The following is a 21,210-nucleotide window of genomic DNA, read 5'->3' on the forward strand; positions in this document are numbered from 1 at the left end:
GAAGGCTTTTTTCACTTAATGTTTAACCTTTTTTCTGTGTCAGTGTTCACTTTTAATGGCTCCATAATATTTACACAGTGGTTGCCATAATCAACCACCCCCTTTTGACTGCCGTGTGGACTGTTTTCATTCCCTCAGTCCCTCTCTAAAACATCAGTCTCATCCACAAGCTTTTACCCAGAGCCTGACAAGGCAGCAGCCCATGCTTTTCACAAGTGGTTTTGCTGCTAACATTTTGTTCTCTTCGTCTGGGCGGTGTGCAGTGTGCACTGGGCACAAAGTGGGTCTCTAGAAAACACTTGATTGAGAGCAGCAGTGACCATAGCTTCCATTTATTGAAAACCAACTACGTGCCAGGCCCTTTGGGACTGGGGCCCAGACCTGGGAGATTCAGCCTGCACACCCAAACCATCTGGATGCTACAGCAAAAAAAAAAAAAAAAAAAAAAAAAAGCAGGCCCACCCCCACTAAGGAACCCCCAAACCCCATTCTCTGGAAGTGGGGCCCAGGCACCTATACGGGTTTCCACCCTATCCAAACTCAGACACTCAACAGCTCTGGAGTAACGAGAAATAATTGCATTTAAACAACTTCTAGGGGCGCCTGGGTGGCGCAGTCGGTTAAGCGTCCGACTTCAGCCAGGTCACGATCTCGCGGTCCGTGAGTTCGAGCCCCGTGTCGGGCTCTGGGCTGATGGCTCGGAGCCTGGAGCCTGTTTCCGATTCTGTGTCTCCCTCTCTCTCTGCCCCTCCCCCGTTCATGCTCTGTCTCTCTCTGTCCCAAAAATAAATAAAAAACGTTGAAAAAAAAAAAAATTAAAAAAAAAAAAAAAATAGAAAAATAAACAACTTCTAATGGCTTTGACAGGGACTCAAGGGAGAAGCCACAGAGGTGAAGAGTCTGTAAGGGGCATGCACCAGTGGACACAAAAATATGGCATTTTGAAGACACAGCCTGGCAAGGTGGAAAAACCCTAGTGCGGCCAGTAACTAGCTCTGGCCAGCCCTTATACAGTTGCCTCATCTGTAAAACAGAGATGAGAAGCTGCCCTCCTAGAGCTGGTGAAGACTGAGCAGAAAAGGACCACAAAGCAACTGTCCAAACACGAGGAACTCCTAGAGTGGGGTTATGAGGCAGCCTCCAGAGTGGGAGCATCTTGACAGAAGCAAGCAGTGTGTGGGGTGGACCTGGTCAGGTCACACCTGCATGGCCCTGGGTGAAAAACTCTGGCTTACTTGTCTGTAAAATCAATGTACTGCATATTTCATGAGTCTGAGTCTCAAGCCCTGAAAGGGGAAAAGAGTATGAATGTCATACAGTTGTTATTAAGACAACAGGAGTTCATGTGAGTAAAAGCCCTTGATTAGCCCAGGGCCTGGCTCACAGCCAACACTGAACAAATGGGAAGCACGGCTGTTACGGCTATTATTGTGGAGGGGGTGTGTGCCATGGATATTCTCGCTGTTAAGTGAATGCAAAGCAACCCAGGCCAGGGGAGGATCAAGCCACAGTGACATCCCATCAGAAGGGCAGGGACAGTGAGATGGGACAGGGAGAACACAGGCTTTGGGGAAGAATCTTGGGGTTGAAATCCCAGCTGTGCCTTCTACTATTTGTGAGGCTGTAGACAGGTCACCTAATTAGCCTGCCTCTCAAATTTCTTCATCTGAAAGACAGGGATCATATCACCCTCTTCTTGGCTCTGTTGAGGAGTTGCAGATGTGACAACGTCTGGCATGTGGTAGGGAGGGGCAGGAAAAGTTCCAAGTCAACACACACAGGGTGGGTCTGAAAATATGGCCAACAGGACTGACACTGTCCTTGGAGAGGCTTCCTAATGGAAAGGACCAAGGAAAGTTAAATTAAAAAAAAAAAAAAAGAAAAAGAAAAAGGAAAAGTCACAAGAGATCCTCTCCCAAGACACAAGGAACAGGAAGCTGGGCTGTGGGTCAGCCAGAGCCCAGGGACCCCAGAGCACATTTGCTGAAAGATCTGGGCTGTGGGTGTAGCTGTTCTCACCAACCAGACCCCTAGCCCTAACACACAGTAGGCAGGGATGTTCCTCCCTGTTCCCCAGGGAAAATGTTCCACCCTTCAAGGAGGGGCAGGAGGACACCCAGGCTGGGACCTGGGACCAGCCCAAGGAGAGGCCTTGGGCCATAAATGGTTAAGAGGCACATCAGGTTAGAGGAAAGGTCCCTCTCTCCACTGCTCTTCCTGGACTCATTCCTAAAGGCAAAGCAGAAAGTGGCATCTGATCATAGCAAGATAGAATTTGGCCTCCTCTAGCTAAATAATGAGGTTTTTCTCCTGGCACAAAGGCCAGAGTGAATAGGTGCCAGTGTGACCGTGGCCCTAGATCATTCTACGGACAACCCATTCCATGTTCTTGCTCTTAAGAAGCGATCCTATTTTGACTGCCTCGAACCCTGAGGACATGGATAAACACCGCCTGGAGGTTTCCCAAGGGGCAGATGGGGGGCAGAGGCTTGTCCCTGTAGCTTCTGGGGATAGGAGGGGTGGGGGCGGAGCAGAACCGACTCATAAATAGCTGGCCTCCGTCGGGGGAAGTGGCTAGACTTGGAGGGATGGCTCCTCAGACACCCTGGAACGGAGGTGCTGAGAACACACTTGGCGAGTGTTTTCAAGACTGCCTGTCCCTCCCCCTTAGTCCTGGGCTTGGGGAAGGGAAGTGCCTGAACCAGGCCAGTAGAAATGCAAATGCCTGGCTTCCAGGAGGAAAGGGAGTTAGCTGCTGGTGGCTGTTGCTACAGCAAACACAGTGAGGTCAGGGCCCCTGAGCCGGCCCAGCACTGCTATGGTCACTAGGGGCTGCCGGTGGCTGTTGCTAGGAGACCAGCACAACAGCTAGGTCAGCTTTTCCAGCTGTGTGGGATCCCTCTGTCCAGCTCCTGCTTCTCCCAGTCCCACCCTGCTTGAAGATGCTGACTCTACGAAGGTCTGGGGCTATGTTTCTTGCCTCCCTGTCCCCGGCTATCCCCAATCCCCAGCCACATGGGCCAAAGGACAGGAACTGGGTTCCTCAAAGAAGCTATGTGGATAGCTCTAGTGTATGACAGCCTGAGGGAGTGAGGGAGAAACACAGTGGGCTCCCAGCCTGAGTTCTGTGAGAGTCCCACTGTCCCCTGTCCAGAGCTCAGTGGGGTCAGGCTGGCAGTGACAGAAACATGGCTGGACTCGTGGAGCAAATTTAAAGCTGGTGACAAGAGTTCACTCTGGGCTCAGGGAGGTGAATCCAGTGGAAGGAACCACACATGTAGGAAGAGAATTGGCTGGAGTGTCAACAATGACACAGGCTGAGGCTCTGGGGATGGGAAGGTGAAGAGAAACCCCTCCCTAACACCTGCCAACAACAGGCGGTTAACTTTGGGCTTCTAATCTCAGCCCTAGGTTTGTTTCAGGAGAAGGCATGGTGCTTGTCAACAGGGACACAAAGTGGGACTAGAACCACATGTTCTGACGACTGAGGCAGGGCTGGCAATGTGGTCACCTCCAGCGCGGTTTCTGATTACTGCCTGGCCTGGCTCTGAGCTCTTAGAGCCCTGAGGGAACTCCTAGCCTGCAGTCCTCAACTCTGGGGTGGTTTAGGGCCCTCACACATGGCCCTGCAGAGGCCCTCTCAAAAGCCTCCAGGAGAGCTCCTGTGGTGGGTCAGGGGCAGGCCAGGCAGCATCTCATTCCAGACGCTTTCCACCGGTAAGAGAGGCCCCCAGAGACCACGTGAAGCAATGTGGCTTCCAACTTCTCTTTCTCCCTTGCTCTTCAGCCTTTTACCAGTCAAGCAAAGCTAGTCATGTCCCTCTCCCCACCACCCTCAGGACAAAGTCTCAACTCCTTTTATCATCATCCATGTCCTGGCTAGGCACCCCACCTCCAGAAAGCTTTCCTAATTTTCCACCAAGGCTCCCACCATTCTTGGCTGTGACTTTCTGGGAAGTCAGCAGTGACTTGTTCTATCAGTAAACTGACCAAATAACTTCAAATAGGTTCTTTTCCCTGGTGAGGCCTAAGTTTCCCCTTTGGTCCATCTACTTTTTTTCCCTCCCCAGATGTCCCACATGATCTCAAGAGGACTCAAGTAATCATGGAATGTAGGTCCAGGCCCCAACACACCTGAGAGGTTGTGCTCAATGAGATACATCCTGGGGTAGGGGCTGGGATCCTGGCCGAAGGCAGAAGAGAGAAGGACACAATTTCTTTCTCCTTCCCTCTCAAGGACTAGCATTTCTGAGGCCAACCTAAGTAACAGGAGAGCCAAATGGAGGGAGGTCTGAACACTAAGGAAAAATCAGAGGGAAAAGGGAAAAAGAGCCTTGAGCTGAGATCCTGGGATTGTAGGGACATGGCCTGCGTTACTGTCTCTGCTTTGGGAGGTCTATCTAGTTCAGGAGACAGCTGTTCATCAACTTATCCTCATTGTCAAAGCTGGTGGAGTGGGAAGTGCCAGCATCTGGCCAGGGGTCTGCTGTGAATCTTGTATCATACCCCCAGGATTTTCTGGAACCCACTTTTGGGGCTTAAGCCAAAAAGACAGATCAAGCCACTGACTTTAGACCTCTTCCCAGGCCTGAGTAACCTATAGTTTCAGACCCCAAGTCAATCCTACGATCTGTGGTTAATCCACTCTTCTCCCTCCTTCAGAGTTTAGGTTATTTTGTCTCCCTGCTGGCCTAGATCACTTGGCCTGACCTGCAGGTCCCCCCTACCAGGAAGCCAGAAGCCCTGAAGAGCACAGGTGCACCCAGTACTGCCCTGGATCCTGTCCCTGAACAAGCCAGCACAAGCTGAGAAGGCTAAGCTGTTCTATGCCTGGCTGAGGTGCTAGGGCTTGACTTCCAGAGAGAGCCCAGTTTGAAATGTTGAACACAGATGTTAAGACCATCTACTGCTATGACTATAATCCTTCTCCACCGGGCCACATATTTGAAATAGGTTTCACAGTTAATTTAACCAGCAAACTGAGAAAAAGATAGGCAGGGAATACTTGCTGGGGTGTCCAAACAAGGAATCCTCAAGGTGTTAAAACACCACTGCTCTCACACCTTTTAGGATCCAGTCCCACTGGGGCCTAGTCAGACTACAATTTCAAAATGCTCTGACAAAAAGAATGGGGCAAAATGAGGCTTGTTTAAAAAACAAACTCTGGGACACCTGGGTGGCTCAGTCGGTTGAGCGGCCGACTTCGGCTCAGGTCATGATCTCGCAGTGAGTGAGTTCGAGCCCCACGTCGGGCTCTGTGCTGACGGCTCAGAGCCTGGACCCTGTTTCAGATTCTGTGTCTCCCTCTCTCTGACCCTCCCCCGTTCATGCTCTGTCTCTCTCTGTCTCAAAAATAAATAAACATTAAAAAAAAAAATTAAAAAAAACCCAAAAAACAAAAAAACCAAACTCTTAGGGTGCCTGGGTGGCTGTCTGTTGAGCGTCTGACTCTTGATTTCGGTTCGGGTCACAATCTCACGGTCTGTGGGATCAAGCCCCTTGTTGGACTTTGCGCCAACAGCACGGATTGGGATTTTCTCTCTCCCACTCTCTCTGCTCCTCCCCTGCTCACACTCTCTCTCAAAATAAATGAATAAACATGAAAAAAAAAGAAAGAAAAAAAGAAAGAAAGAGAAAGAAGTCTTTTAAAGGGGGAGAAAGCTGGCTATATGCATCAGTAATGGGGCTGAGCTGGGGGAATAACGCTGGGTGGCTCCTGGACTATCCTGTGCTCAACTGTTTTGCTTTTTTGTTTTTTTCGTTAACCCAATTAGTACTTTACAAATGTGAGTCTTCAGGGCTCAATCCTATGGTCTCAGTGTTTGTCACTGGATGAAAGTACACCTTTTCAGCTCCACCTTCCAGAATAGCAACACTCAGAGCGAATCTCACATCTCCACTATCACAGAGTAGTGCCAGAGGTGTGGCACGGCTTTGACCAACTTTTAGTTTTTGTAGCATGGCTGTTTCGTCAGCAAGCCAAATTTCCACTCTTGATACCTAACTGCTTGGCAAGATCCTTTAAATAAATTTGTCTATCATAAAGATCACTGATCTTAAAGACTGATCATAAAGATCAGTCAATAGCTTTTTTCTTTTTGTCTTTAAGAACTAATTTCTTACCATGAGCTCTCTCTTTTTCCATGTTGGCTAGGAGGCCTCATTTCTTCCACTGTAAACATCAGCTTACTGGTTTATTATGAAAAGGATATAACTCAGGAGCAGCCCGATGGAAGAGATGCAGAGGGCAAGGTACAGGGAAGGGGCACGGAGCCACTCTCCCCAAATCTGCATGTGTCCCCTGACCTGGGAGCTCCCGCTCAATTGTTTTGTAGAAGATGTCACTCCTGTGCAAAACCAACCTGGTTCCCTGGAGATTCCAACCACCTTTCTGACAAGCCAGCGCCACCACCAGCTCCACCATCATCAGGACTCTTTGAACTCACGGTAACCAAAGTACCCAGGGCTACATGAATGGTAAGGCTGCCAGGGTGGGGGTACTACTTGGGTTATGTATTTGCACTCAGAGATTTTAAAGAAAGGGCAAATGCGAGGTGGAAGGGAACAGAGGCTTGTTCGTAGATCCCCACGTATAGGATTTGCTACTTGAAAAAGTCTTCAGGGGGGGCCCCTGGGTGGCTCAGTAGGTTGAGCGTCCGACTTCGGCTCAGGTCACGATCTCACAGCTCGTGGGTTCAAGCCCTGCATCGGGCTCTGTGCTGACCGCTCGGAGCCTGGAGCCTGCTTCGGATTCTGTGTCTTCCTCTCTCTCTGCCCTTAACCCACTCACATTCTGTCTCTGTCTCTCAAAAATAAACATTAAAAAAAAAAATTAAAAAACAACCACAACAACACTTATTTTAAAAAAAAAGAAAGAAAAGAAAAAGCCTTCAGGGCAGTGTCAAGAATGAGGTCTCATAGGTGGTAAACGTGAGGAACTCATTACTGAGACAGGGACCCTTAACCATGTTTGGGTCACTCATACTTTTGAGAATGCTAACAGCCATGGAGGATCTTCCTATCCTAACTCAAAACTGTCCAGTTGTTGTTTTAAAATACATATCTGAGCCTGCATACAAAATTATGATTTAATTTCAAAGGTTCCTAGACCTTCTGATGCTAAGAACCTTCCTCTTAATTGAAATGGCAGGTAGGAAATATGTGATTTAAAAAAAAAGAAAATACGTGACTTAAATATGTATCCCACAGTCATAAAAACATGCTAAGAGAAGCCGGGACATACCTATTCTGTAGGGTAATTAACAACAATCTCCAGCGATCACATGCCAGACCATGTGTCAGATGGGTACCATTATATGATCTCTATTTTACAGACCACAACACTGAGATTTGGAGGATGAGGTCAGCCACCCACAGGCACGCAGCTAGGAAGAGGCAGAGCTCGGATTCAAGCCCATGTTTGTCCATTTCAGAAATCCACCTCCCTTCCATTTCGCTCAATAGCTGCAGAAGCTGCACTGGTGAGCTGCTGAGAGCCTGAGCTACATCTGGATCATGGCCCCAGGCCCCACCCACAGACCGGGCTCAGAGAACTATGCTGAGTCTGGCACTGTGTCATCATGTATGGCTGACTCCCTGACCAGCACTACAGTCCAAGAGCATTATGCAGGAAAAAAAGAAAAAAGAAAAAAGAAAAAAAAAGGACCAGAGGAGAATTCCCAGGTACCCAACAGGCCCCTTCCTTTCTCTGGGGCGTTGACGGTCAACCAGTGAGTACCTGATCTAGAATATAGTTGCGTTTCTTGCGGGCGGCAATCTGAATGAGGCGGTTGAGGCACTGGGTGGCCTGCTGGATCAGGACGTCCCAGCGGCCGGCATAGTTCCGCTGCCGGCGCAGGCCCATTACCTGTGGACAGAGGGTGGTGAAGGGGTGGGTGGTCCTGGCTGCAGGGCAGCACTTGGGGGGTGGGAGATGAATATGGAGAGACCGGGAACCATCCTTACCCGCATTTTATCCATGATGGCGTTGGTACCCAGGATGTTGTACTTCTTGGAGGGGTTGGAGGCTGCATGTTTGATGGCCCACGTGGTCTTCCCGGCAGCGGGCAGGCCCACCATCATCAGAATCTACAAGAATGGGACAAGGCGGGGCACTGAAGCAGTAGCAGTGGGTGGCATGGCAGCCTGGCACCACCCTCACTCACTGGTGACCTCGAGGGTGAGTCTAAACCTCATGGCTGCCTCTGGGAAAGAGAAGCAATGAGAGCGTCTACCTCACAGTGTTGCTGCTGGGATTCAAAGACATGAGGTGTGTCAGGCTCTTAACAGAGGGCCTGGCACGGGGTGAGCACAAAATCAAGTGCTGTTATCATTATTATTTACATTTTTGATAGACAGGATGAAGTGGCCTCTGACAGGGAAAAGCCCAGGGAGGGCGATGCACTGGGCATGGTACACGTAGTGGGCACAAGAAGCGGGTACAACCTTCCTGGAGTCTGAGACGGGAACAGACTAACATGCATGACGACAAGCGTGGTACTTATTTAGTAGTACATTCAGAATTTGGCAAACACTAGATATAACCTAAACGCCCAACAAGAGGGGGAATGATGAATTTTTAAGACCATTATAAGTGAGTTTAAAAAGAGGGATTCGTGTAGTAGGATAACGCTCACAAAATAATGTTGAATGAAAGGGAGGATACCAAAATGCTTATGCTTTAAGTTCTCAATTATAAGTGTGTGTGTATAAACCAGGCACCTAGCATAGCAAAAAGGACAGCATAAACTTGAAAACTTTAACAGTAAACTTATTTGCAAACGGTGGAATTATGGGGAACTAACCTTTATGTTTAGTTTTTTAGAATAAACATCAAATCACTTATGTATCTAGTAAAACATTATCTTGAGAGCAAAGCTCACCAGTACAGCTTCTGCAGCCTCATCACCCCCAAGATAGTTGTCATTTTTGTTCTTAGCCTTGGCAGCGTTAGGGGATGGAAGTGCACAACCTCCTTCAAGAATGCACTCACCGGAAGTGCCTTCACATCCCTGTCTGCTGGGAGGAAAGCCTCCTTTTCCAAGATCCTGACCTCACTGACGGAGCAGTGTGGATGGAGCCATGACAACTTTTTTGGGGAACCTTTCTAAGATTTCGGTCTCTCACCCCAGCCCCTCCCTCTGCCAGGCCACACTCACCCCCTCACCACTGTCTCCCAGCCCTGGGAAGCCTGGAGGAAGAGGCCCCAGGTGTCTCCCTCGATGAGGCTGTGCCGCTTTCACCACCCCACTGCAGGGTCTCCCTTCTGCCTTGGCAGCAATGTGGCTCTGGAGAAGCGGCCTCCAATTCAGTCTTCCGGGCCCACTCACCTCACACTCTGCCTTGCTCTTTGGTCCCACGGTGCCCCGGATCCGCTCGCTCAGGGGAAGGTGCTGGATAAAGGTGAAGCCTGGGAGGACGGAACAGTAGGGCTCTGCCCTCTGCCCGAAGTTGAACTCCACCGCACAATTCTTCACCAGGACGTGAGGGTAGAGGGCCTGACCTCCCAAGGCTTCCTTCTGGATTCGGAAGGCAATGCCCATCCACTTCCCATTCTTGGTGAAGGAAAGTTCCACATCATTTCCACATTCAAAGTCCTAGGAGACAAAACCAAAGGAAGATAACTGCCAATGTTCAGCTTAAGGCATCGGGAGCCAAAGTTGAGCGGGAGCAGATGTAGGGAGAGGAAACTCAGCTTCCTTCCCACATCTAAATGCATCCCTCCCCCAACACAGATACACGAGGCGTCACCAAGAAACAGCCGCAAAGGTGTGGCCAAAGCCTTCCTTGCCCCAAACCCCAAGGCTGTGACATGTGTCATCCTAGGAAGCTCCGTCTTGTGCCTAGCCTCAGACGAAGATGAAGGAAAAGGGGAGTCTGTCCTCAAGCCCAGCAAGGGCAGTCTGTGGAGAGAACAGATGGAAAGAAAGCCTCACAGCAGGGTCTTCTGAGTCAAGCCCAGCTCTACAAACGTGTGCATTTGTTTGTTCGCCACACACCACACATCCTCCAGCTCCTGCTCTTCCCGGTGCGGGTGCCCGTGGTGCTCTGGGCCTGACAGAGCTCAGGGCCTAGCAGGGAATCAGACTGTTTGGCGAGGGCACCTTGAATTGGTGAGGGCACCTATTCAAGAGCAGGATTCTCTGAGGAGAGGACCTGTAAGCCAAGTCCTGGACAAGAAGTGGAAACGAGCCATGTCTGCGGTGGGAGGAGTGAGTCCTAAAGAGAGGTGGTGTTTGTATATGAATCAGGTGGTGAGGGCACAAAGGGTCAGCCCGGCTGTAGCATGACAGATGAGGGAGAAGTAACTTCAGGTACAGCTGGAGGGCCAGGCGAAGACCGTATTTGTTCATTCAACAACTATTTACAGAGTTCCTGCCAAGTGGCTGGAGTGCAGTGGTTAAGGCCGTTTAGGAAGGCAGACTGCTTCAGCTCTGCTATTCACTCACTGTGTGACCTTGAGGTTTCATCTGCAGTTTCCTTATCAAACAAGGGAGCCATCCTAAGATTCTATGTTGCAAAGGGCTGTTCTGAGGACTAAGGGGGTTGCTGGGAGCGATCAGTCCAAGACACCAGGCACTTCGCTGGGCTGCAGTGGTGGGGAGGAGACACGGTCCCTGCCCTTAGCATAGCGAGGGGCTCTCTGTCACCTCAGGAATTTGGACTTCATGTTGATGGCAGAGCAGAACCCCTGACTTGTTTCCAACAAGGGAGTGGCATGGTCAAAGCTGTTTCAGAAAGATCACTTTGGGTGCACGGTAAAGGTTTACATTTAAGGGAGACTCAAAACTTGGGATCATGGGGCACCTGGGTGGCTCAGTCGGTTGAGCGTCTGACTTCGGCTCAGGTCATGATCTCACAGCTTGTGAGTTCAGGCTCCGCATCGGGCTCTGTGCTAACAGCTTAGAGCCAGGAGCCTGCTTTGAATTCTGTGTCTCCCTCTCTCTCTGCCCCTAACCCACTCGCATTCTGTCTCTGTCTCTCTCAAAAGTTAAAAAAACAAAGACCAACAAAAAAAACCTTGGGATCAGATGGCAGACTAAACCAAAGTAAGTACAAGGTCGGGTTCCTGATATAAAAGCACAAGACATGGTATTCTTTCCCTCTTGAATGGGGAGACCGCTTTGGGACTCGTCCTTTGAGAAGCAGCGAGAACTCCTTTCCCTAAGTGGCTTCCTCAGCACCATTCTCAGTGACCACAGGACACAGCTCTATACGATCCTTATCTGCTCATTTTTAAGTGCCCACAGAGGTCAAGACCACGCAGGGCAGACACACAAACATCTGCCAAACTGAATCCTGCAGCAGGATCCCTGCTGTGTCTTCCCACCAGAGCCAGAGTGTCCCAGGTCATCTTTACTCTAACATGGAGATGAACATCCTGGGGGTCAGCCTTCCTTCCGGCCACCAGCTTCACTAGGGGAACTCGCCATATTGTACACAAACCAGCACCCTCAAATGATGAATCCACCACCAATGGGGCCATCTGTCCAAGAGGCAAGTGTGGTTGTGTCACTCCTGCTAGAACACCCTGGTGCCCGTCCAGGGTCTCAAACCTCAAAGTCATCACACCTGGTGTTATTCAGAGCCCACCAGTTCTGCAGCCTCATCTCTCACATGTCGTGTCGTCCCCAGGGCTCCAAGTACAACGTTCCTTACGGTTCTACCGTTCTCTCTGCCTGGCAGCCATTCTGTCCTGTTTTGTGAAGGCTGACAACTTGAGATCTAATGCTAATGTGCTCCCCCGGGTTCCCTCAGGTCACTGCATTTTCATATCTGCTCCAACCCCTCACCCTTTAAAAAAGTTATGGCACCATTTGAAAAAAGAAAAACTGCACACAGAATCTTTAATATCGAAGTTGAGGGGTACCTGGTTGAATGATTTAGCTGTAGTCAAGAGTCAAGGCCTATAGTTCCAAACTGCCACATGCTCACAGAACCTCACACCTGGATGGGACAGAGTCTGGCAGATGCTGCCACACACTGATGACATGTTAAAATTCTACAACCTCTTTGGAGTGCAGTCTCGGTGGCAGCCATCAAAATTTAAAAATACACCCCTGACCCAGAAATTACACTTTCAGGAATAAACACTGCAGGTAGATTCCTACCAGAATGCAAAGATTTATGTGCAAATCACCCACCCCAGCACTGCCAGCTGTGCTCCAAGGGGAAGTGGGAGAGACTACAGAATGGAGAAACTCCATGTACAGAAATACAAAAAGATCCCCAAGATACTCTGTCTGGTACACGGGAAAAGGACAGGCTGTCACCGCACCATGGACTCTCCCGGCGAATAGCTTTCTGGTCCATCAACAGGACACTGGCTAAATGAGTGCAGGGTAAATTGATGTCTGCATCAGAAGACTAGGCCGCCACCAAATAAAATGGGGAGAAACTAACCAAATGTCTGCTGGTTGAGGATGGGAGATCCATACAATGAAAAAACACCCTGCTGAAACCCCTTTCACCACATGTGAAAAAACAAAGTCTTCTAGGTAGTGATACGAAAAAAGTTCTAAGATAAATAAGCAAAAACCAATGCAGGATGACATGTATGATATACCACCTTTTGTGTAAAAGAAGAAATACGACAATCATCTTTCTTGTATTAGGTACCTGCAGGTTCCTGTACAGGGAGGGTAAACGTGAACGAACAACGGGCAGAGAGGGAAGGTCTGAAGACAACTTTACACGCAAATCTTTTGATATATATCTCTTAATATCTTTGGGAACCACAGGAATTCATTAACTATTCAAAAATGTTTTCAGAGGCACCCGGGTGGCTCAGTCGGTTAAGCATCTGACTCTTGGTTTTGGCTCAGGTCATGATCTCACAGTTCATGGGTTCGAGGCCCATATCAGGCTCTGTGCTGCTGGGGTGGGGCCAGCTTGGGATTCTTTCTCTCCCTCTCTGTCTGCCCCTCCCCCACTCACTCTCTCTCCCTCTCTCAAAATAAATAAATAATAAAAAACTTTTTAAAAAGTTTTTCATTGAGCCAGATCTATATTCTCTGTGTGGAGGGGAAAAGAGAGCCAAGATTTACTGTTAAATGGGGGGAAAAAAGCAAGGTTTAAAGTAGTTTGTAGCATTTAAACATGGTTAATTTTTGTTTAAGAAAACATGTTTTTTTTTTTATTAAAAAGAGAATGAAGTCACAAAAGATAGAAGACTGGGAAACTGTTTCAAACTTAAAAGGCCTAACAAGAGAATACAATCCATGATCCTGGACTGGATCCTGGACCAGGAACAAAATTGCTGTAAAGGATATCGTTGGGACAACAGACGAAATTTAAGTGTGGACTGTGGAGTAGATAATGGCATTACATCAGCATTAAATTTGACAACTGTACTGTGGTGGATACAGCAGCTTTATTCTTAGGAAATGCACGCTGAAGAGTTAAGGACTAAAGACATAATGCTGGCACCCCACTTTCAAAGGGGTCAGATGCAAATCATACACACATACATGTATATTTGAAAACTGGTCAAAGTAAATCGGCAAAAGTTAGAATCTGGGCAAGGCTGAGCTTTCTTACGGCTTTTCTTTAAGTCAGAAATTTCTCTTAAAGTGACACTGAAGGAAAAAAGAAAGAGTACATGTGTACACACGAGAGGGAGGAAGGGAGAACAGACTAAGAGGAAGTGCCCAGGGGGCCACCCCAGCTGGTGCCTCACCTGACACACTTTACCACATCTAGAACTCCTACTGAAACACTGTTGAGTGGTATTTACTGAGCACTTACTATGCTCCAAGCATCATTAGGAGTGCTGCTAACAGGTTGGCTTAATGAGCCCACACAGAGTTCTGAGGTAGGTGTGAAGTTCCTTATGGAGAGCACAGCTGCCATGCAGGGAGGCCGCTGCCCGGGGCTGTGAGCAGGCGAGCAGGAGCTGGGTCTAGGGAGTCTGGCCTGAGCCGGCAGCACCATCGAGTGTCAGTCACTGTTGTCAGCGGACAGCAGTGTTGGAGAGCAGTGCAGCCAGCCTATCTCTTGTTTTATTTTGCATGCACCCCTGCCCTTCTAGAAGACTGCACTGTAGGAAGCCGGTTCAACCAGCATGAGGTGAAAGGAGAGGTTCTGGGATGAGATGATGCCACAGTGGGGCAAGAGCCAATAGCAAAGGCTACTGAGCAGCAGAGCAAGACAAGAAATCCCTGGGTTTGTTTAGAAAACGTCCCTCTGAGGGGCTCCTGGGTGGCTCAGTCGGTTTAGCATCCAACTTTGGCTCAGGTCACGGTCCATGAGTTTGAGCTCGAGACAGGCTCTGTGCTGACAGCTCAGAGCCTGGAGTCTGTTTCTGATTCTGTGTCTCCCTCTCTCTCTCTCCCTCTCCCCCACTCACACTCTCTCTCAAAAATAAACAAACATTGAAAAAATTTTTAGAAAATGTCCCTCTGGTATCTGGGATTGGAGGAAGGCTGTGCACACCTGATGTCCCCAAACCTCTCCAGGGTGCCATCTGACAGCTTCGCGCGAAAGACCAGAGGGGGCGGAATGGCAGAATTTTGCACAAAATGACAGTCAACGTTCCAGTCTGGTAAAGAAAGACAAAGAGCCATAGCAAAAGAGGCTGGACATGAGGCAGACAATCACCAGAGGTATTCTGGGAACGAAGTCTGCAAGTCCAGCTGACAGGACCAACGTTTGGTTCTGCCAACCCCCACGGGCTGCCAGCACTCACCACAAAGCAGCCAATCACATCATTCTCTGCAAACTTGTCTCCATAGTTCTCGAACCGGCTGTTGGTGGACTTCTTCCCAGTGCCTCCGTAGCCATAGGAGAACGGCTCTTCGCCTGACGGAAGAAACAGGCAAAGGCAGATTAAACCCGCCATGGTCACTACGTCTGCCACAAACTTCTAAAGAAAAAAGAGTCAGTTTCATTACTAGTTTCACTGAACAGTTGCTTTTGTGGGGAAAAGTGAGGAAGGTTCTGCTGAAAGGAAGGCCCTCATCATGCAGAACTCTGAGGGCCTGGAGGGTTGAGGGGTGGAGTCTGGGAGTGGGAGCTGAACTGAACTGCACAAAGAGAAGGAGAATCTGAAAAGAGGGAGGAGGGAGAGAGGGCGAAGGCAGGCTGTACACAGAGAAGTGACCTTCCAAGTGGCACTCAACATTCAGTCAAGTATTACTAATGGCATCAATTTTTGGTGTCAGCGCGTCTGGGGCAGAAATCAGGAAAGGGGCTGGGTTTTGCTTCTGGAGACTGTGAGGTCTAACCGTTAGGAAAGGTGCTGGATCTCCTCAGGCCACAGAACCAGGGGCTGAAGCAGTGTGAGATTCCAAGGGCCCTGCCTGACACCTGGGTTGTACAGAGACCCTTGGCCAGGAAACCAAGGAACATTCTACCAGAAAAGAAGGTGCCAACAGACGTGAATTCTGGGCCCAGCTCTTCTGTACACCAGCTGTTGGCCTTGGACAACTGACCATTCTGGGCTCTGGATCTTTACCTGTACCACCTACCCACCACTGACATCCAAAAACAGAGACAAAGATAAAATAGGAGCCTGAAATAAAGGGTGTGAACATCTATCAAAATGAAACTGTCCACTCCTTTTGACCTAGCATTTCTACTAGAAGGATCAGGCTTACGTGAACAATCAGATCATACACGTGGACAACTCAAGAGTTTACCAGCAAAAAATTGCAATCAACTTAACAGATCTACACATCACTTAAGGAAAATTACGCAGTGGTCAGAAAGCTGTACTTATTTAAGGGGCGGTCGGGGTCAGTCGGTCAAGCGTCCAACTCTTGATTTTGGCTCAGGTCATGATCTCATGGTTCATGAGTTTGAGCTCCGCGTCAGGGTCTGTGCCAACAGCGGGGAGCCTACTTGGGATTCTCTCACCCTCTCTCTCTGCACCTGTCCTGCTCGTTCATGCATGCATTCGTGCATTCTCTCTCAAAATAAATAAACATTGTTAAAAAAAAAAAAAGTTATACCTATCTATAAAAACATGCCCAGCATACACTAAGTAGGAAAAAGAAATCAGGCCACAAAACGGTATGCATAGTGTGACCCAGTTTGAGATATACAAAGAACAAAAGAATTATCCAGAAGACTGTAGATAAAAATGTTAATGTTGGCTGTTATCTCACAAGTTTAGGAGGATTTTCATTTTCCCCAACTTGTGTGGCCTGAATTGTTACAAAGAGCACACATTATTTTCATAATCAGAAGGTTTATATGACCAAAGCAGAAAATCTCAGCATTGGTCATGGAAATCACTCACTTGGGGCCACAATGTCACTGAGGCCTGGAGGCCTGTGAAAATTCAAAACCTCTCAATGAGCGGCCCCTGCCTCTCTGCCAACCAGCCCCAATGCTCTCTGCTTCCCTTTTTACTCTGGGTCTGGCTCTGGACAGAAAACCCCAGACAGAACTTAACAGGGTTTGAGGAACTTATTTTCAGCATGGTTTGAAGACAGAAGACAACTGATCTTTTAAGAAAAGGATCAGCTCTCTAAGGAGAACTTTGGACCATCTCCTAAAAGATGAAGACTAAATTTTTCATAGGAAAGCTAATAGGATTATGGTCCTTCCAGCTGAATCCTGTATGCCTAAAGACTGTGTGCTCCAGCCTAGGCTAGTCGTGTTCTGAGTCCCACGCTGGGAAGAGAAGCTTAGGAAGTTTGAGAATCCAGGAATAGAGACACATTGCTGTACTCTCTGGACTGCTAGGCTGACGTCCCCTTACCCAGCTGGGTGCTGCAGGAGTCCAGGGACCAGCCAATACGGACAACGTGTGGGTCGGGCTCTGTGGAAGGAAGGTGCTTCACGGAGATTTCCTCATTGATCTGGGGACAAAGAATAAGAAGGCTCAGAACTGGTGCCCAGAGGCTTGCAAGTTACAAGGCAACACAAGAGGGAAGAAGCACACAGGCATTAAAAATCAGCAGTGGCTTTTGTTGCTGGGGAAAAGGTGTTTAAGTGCTCTGAAAGGCCTATTGCGCTGAAAGGCTCAGGAAATTACAGAGCCACAGAGATAGGTATTTCAAAAGTACAGTTAATTTTAAATTTTAACATGCTACAGAGAAAACAGGGACTGTCATATTTAGTGTAGAAGGATAAACTGGCACAGTGTCTTTGGAGGGCAATTTAGCAACCTCTATCAAAACTGCAAATGCAGGGGCGCCTGGGTGGCTCAGTCGGTTGAATATCCAACTCTGGATTCCAGCTCAAGTCATGATCTCACATTTCGTGGGATCGAGCTCCACATTAGGTTCTGTGCTGTCAGAGCAGGGCTGTTTGGGATTCTCTGTCTCCCTTTCCCTGATCCTCCCCACGCTCTCTCTCTCAAAAATAAACTTAAAAAAAAAAGGGGAGTGGGTGGGTGGGGATGCTGCAAATGCATCTACTCTGTAACGCAGCAATTCAACTTCCAGTTAACCCTACAGATGCAATCAGAGGTGTTATGTGTGAACACACGACACACACAGAAGAATATTCAGTGACACTGTTTATATTAAAAACAACTCCAAAAACCCACCAACAAGACACTGGCCATGTTATGGCACATCCATGTCACAGAACAGATGAAGCGGTCAGAAAGAGTGAAGTAGGGTTGACGTACTGCTATGGAATATGCTGTCCAAAACACAGTATTAAGTAAGAAGCAGAAAGAATAAAAGGTGCCTTCTGACGTAACCTTAGAGGTTAGACTGCCTAACAACCGTATCTATGTTAGTCGGTGGTTTCTGTGAAGTTAACCTATTTTCTTGACTTTCGGATGCACATTTTTCCATCTTGCTGTTCCAAAATCCAGACAGATCTTACAACTGATGTGGGAAGCAAGCACTCTGTCAGTTTAATCGGCAGCGTTTCTCTATGAGCAGCACATGAAACAGTACGCAACTCACAATCAACAGACTTAATCAGAAACGAGAACACTGGCAGCTTGCCCTGTTAAAAAACGGGGATAACTACCTATTTCAGGACGGTATGGTGAGGATTAATGGAGATACCCGTGCAAGGCACTTGGCATGTATCTAGCTTGTGCAAACGGTTCTGTAGATACTAGCGGTCAGTTAAGTTTGGCTACCCAAAGGACACGCAAGAAATCACTAACATGTAAGTTACCTCTGGAGGGTAGATGGGCACCAGGGGGATCGGAGCCTAACTTCTGCTTTTTTTACCCTACACTCTCCTGTGCCATCTCAATTTCCATTGACCACGACTGTGTGCTTTTTTCATAAACAGAACCTGACCTGGACTATGGAGAGATGATGGTAGAGGATGGCCTGGTAGGTCCTGGTAGAGGATCAGCCCTGGTGGCAGGACCGAGCTTTGCCCAGCTCTCCTTCTACCCTCTCTAACTGGCAGGGTCCATGTCCACACTTTCTAGCTCATTTTTCTTCCAAACTACTCCTTTTCCCAATTCTACAAACGTGTCATACCTAGTGAGGTTGGCTATATAATACCTGGGTCAAATCTCACCAAGGAAAAATCAGCTCAACAAAGCAATGTACAATTGGCTTGCTTTTCCGATGCGGTGTTTAGCGATGACATAGTTCTCCTGAGTCCATCGTGCTTTTTTTTTTTTGCTTGGATACACAGTCCAATTAAATCTCAATTAAATCTCTTTTGCCATCGTGGCTCTGACCGAAGTGGCTGATGACAGGCTAATTCCAAAGGATGGACCTGGTTTCTGTCCCTGACCCTTCTGTTGCTCCCACTCACCTTCATCTCAAAGCACACACGGCCCCTTCTGACTCCATAGCTGGCACGGGCTCCTGACCACAGGTAGGCAAAGCCTTCAATCGTGAGAGGGTAGCCACTACTCCGGTCTCGGGCCACCTTGAAGTGGAGGTCACAGTTATCTGTAGAGGAAAAAGCCAGGAGTTGGCTGGTGTTTTAAAGGTTCCCAAAAAAGGCACAGGCAAAGATAAGTTCCCTGAGAGTGTTAACCAGAGTACACAAGCCGACGCATCATGAGGGTAGGTGCACGAGAAACCAGCTGCACTGCCTAACCATTCTCCTGTTTGGGAGCAAGGCTCCAGACTATGCAAATGGGCCTCTGCACAGGATCAGCGCAGCCATTATGCACAGGAATTGGGTTCTTCACCTCGCTGGGTTCCAAGGATGGCCGTCAGGGGAACCCCCCCAAATTGTACACAAACGCACTTTACAGGGATGTACATTTGCTAGGGAGAGGATCCATATCCTCATCATGTTCAAGGGATTTAGCATTTTTAAAAAGGTGAATCCCACAGCCACTCACTTTAACCATTTCCGTGTGCTAGCTCAGTTTGGGAGTCAGACTCCTGCTGCCAACAGCTGCACAAACATCTGACCCGGCTCCTCACTTGCCACCCAGGCACTGCTGTGCAGGTGCACCACAGGCTCCTACCTCCTCTTCGGGCCTTGGACTCTCCTGCTGTAGCTCTGACTCTTCCCACTCTTCAAGGAGCTGGTCAGGCCGCTAAGAAAGTCTTTCCTGACCACCCTATCCAGCAGGCTGGCTCTTTTCCCTCAAGGCTGAGAGTCATAGCCTGTACATTCCCCATCTGATCAGTTGCTGCTTCACTGATCACTGCCACCCAATATTAAAAAAAAAAAAGTTTAGCTTTACTCTAGGTACACGGTCTTTGAGATCCTGTGATAGACAGGACTGTGTACAAGATATCTTTCTCTCTTCCAAAATATATAGGCGCTGCTCTAGAAGCACAAGCTGAGTAGAGAAATACGTGACTTGCTGTGCAGTTTCTGCTCTGCTGAAAAGTACAGTGTTCTCAGACCTGATCGACTTCTTCCTAAAGTCAGATTTGCAGGTTCTACCACTGAGATCCAGTCTGAGGAGGGGCAGGACCTTTATCACCATCACCCCTCGGATTCAGATGCAGTCTAGGGGAAGCCACTTATCCAGCAGAAAGAAACTGGAGGACGGACAGCGAGGCGGGCCAGGTTAAGCCTCAGAGGACAAGGTGGCATTGGTTTCACCAGGAACGTGAGCAGCTGATGGAAACTGGGGAACTGGTTGTCAAAGAGTTAAGTTTCCCCAGGTGCACTCAGGTTCCCTTCCTGATTAGACGACAAGCCCCTGGGCGTTCAGGGTTTTCCAGATTGCCCCTGCACCCATTCTGATGAGTGTCAGTGAAAATCCTCTGAGGTATTAGGGCAGCATTATGCCTCCCTGAAGAGAAGATCAGAGAAACAGAATGATCCTGCCCAGGATCCCAGCTAGAGCTGAGAGGAGGTCTTCGGTCTCTGAAACAGCAACCTCACTCGAGAGCCCGGTTTCTCATATCCGACTTTCCCAATACTGACTGGAGGGTAGAATCAGATGGGCACCCCAAGGACTCACATGTGTCGATGGCAACAAGGGTGTCATCAAAGTCATCTTCATCCTCTTCAGCAGGAGGCTGAGGAGAGCGGCCCCTGTGTCAGAAAAAGGGGTTAAGTCACATGAGAACAGTTGGATGAGCATGGAGGAAGGGAAATGAAGGTTCTGTTGGAATTGACAAGTGGCCTCCAGACTGCTTCCTGGATTTTGATTTCTTCTCACGGAGGTTAGCAAAACAACTCTGCAACCCTACATCCTTGCAACGACAGCAAGGACTGTTAACTCCTAGGGTGAGGATGGAGACTAGAGAGGGCACACTCTCTCCAGAGGGCCAGCCTGTTCAAAGACAACTCCTCTCTCACACCCCGAGATTCTGACCCATGCCCTGTGCATGTTGGGAGCTGCCTCCATGATGGACTCTTAGCGATGGGCGGCACAGTAGCCCAGAAGGGGCTGGGCCAGGGAGGGGGAATGTGCAAAGGCTCAGATAAAACCCAGTAATCACAATCTGCCCACATCTTCCTAAGACTCCACATCTGCAAGTATTTGAAATGACCCATTTTTTCAGTCTCTTTCCGTCAAGTGTCCTAAATTATGAATAAGACTCATCTCCTACCAAATCACTAAAAAGGGACTAATGTTAAAATACTGCTGGCTTCCAACTTACAGGAATAAAGGAAAGGCACAGAAGGATGGGATCTAATGCCCAGGGTCCTGTCTGGAACAGTCTGGACCTTGTCGACCATGTGCCCAGATCAGGTACCCCTGGCCCATCTGGGAGGCTTCCCTCTGGTGGAATGCCCTTCTGGCCCTGCCAGTCTAGGGCTAAGGCAGAGCCCTGTATAAAGAAGGACCTCATCACACAGTAAGTTCATCCGAGAAAGCTTTCCCTGCCAGCCTCGAATCAGAGCAGGTATTTT

At 48.6% G+C, this 21,210-nt stretch overlaps 1 protein-coding gene across 4 annotated transcripts in view; it reads right to left on the reverse strand.

The window, feature by feature from the left end:
- HNRNPUL1 (heterogeneous nuclear ribonucleoprotein U like 1) overlaps nucleotides 1-21,210 on the reverse strand; it is a 36,540-nt gene that overhangs the window by 5,932 nt on the left and 9,398 nt on the right. For all 4 annotated transcript variants that reach the window (XM_060651190.3, XM_060651188.3, XM_060651189.3 and 1 more), the window contains exons 4-10: nucleotides 20,312-20,385; nucleotides 18,688-18,827; nucleotides 16,706-16,805; nucleotides 14,687-14,799; nucleotides 9,330-9,596; nucleotides 7,966-8,088; nucleotides 7,739-7,867 (exon numbers count right to left, since the gene is read on the reverse strand). In XM_060651190.3, coding sequence (XP_060507173.1) covers nucleotides 7,739-7,867; nucleotides 7,966-8,088; nucleotides 9,330-9,596; nucleotides 14,687-14,799; nucleotides 16,706-16,805; nucleotides 18,688-18,827; nucleotides 20,312-20,385 — 946 coding nt within the window. The remainder of the gene's footprint in view (nucleotides 1-7,738; nucleotides 7,868-7,965; nucleotides 8,089-9,329; nucleotides 9,597-14,686; nucleotides 14,800-16,705; nucleotides 16,806-18,687; nucleotides 18,828-20,311; nucleotides 20,386-21,210) is intronic.

The sequence above is a fragment of the Panthera onca genome, chromosome E2, assembly GCF_046562875.1.
Source record: "Panthera onca isolate mPanOnc1 chromosome E2, mPanOnc1 haplotype 2, whole genome shotgun sequence".
In the NCBI taxonomy this organism is placed as follows: Eukaryota; Metazoa; Chordata; class Mammalia; order Carnivora; family Felidae; genus Panthera; species Panthera onca.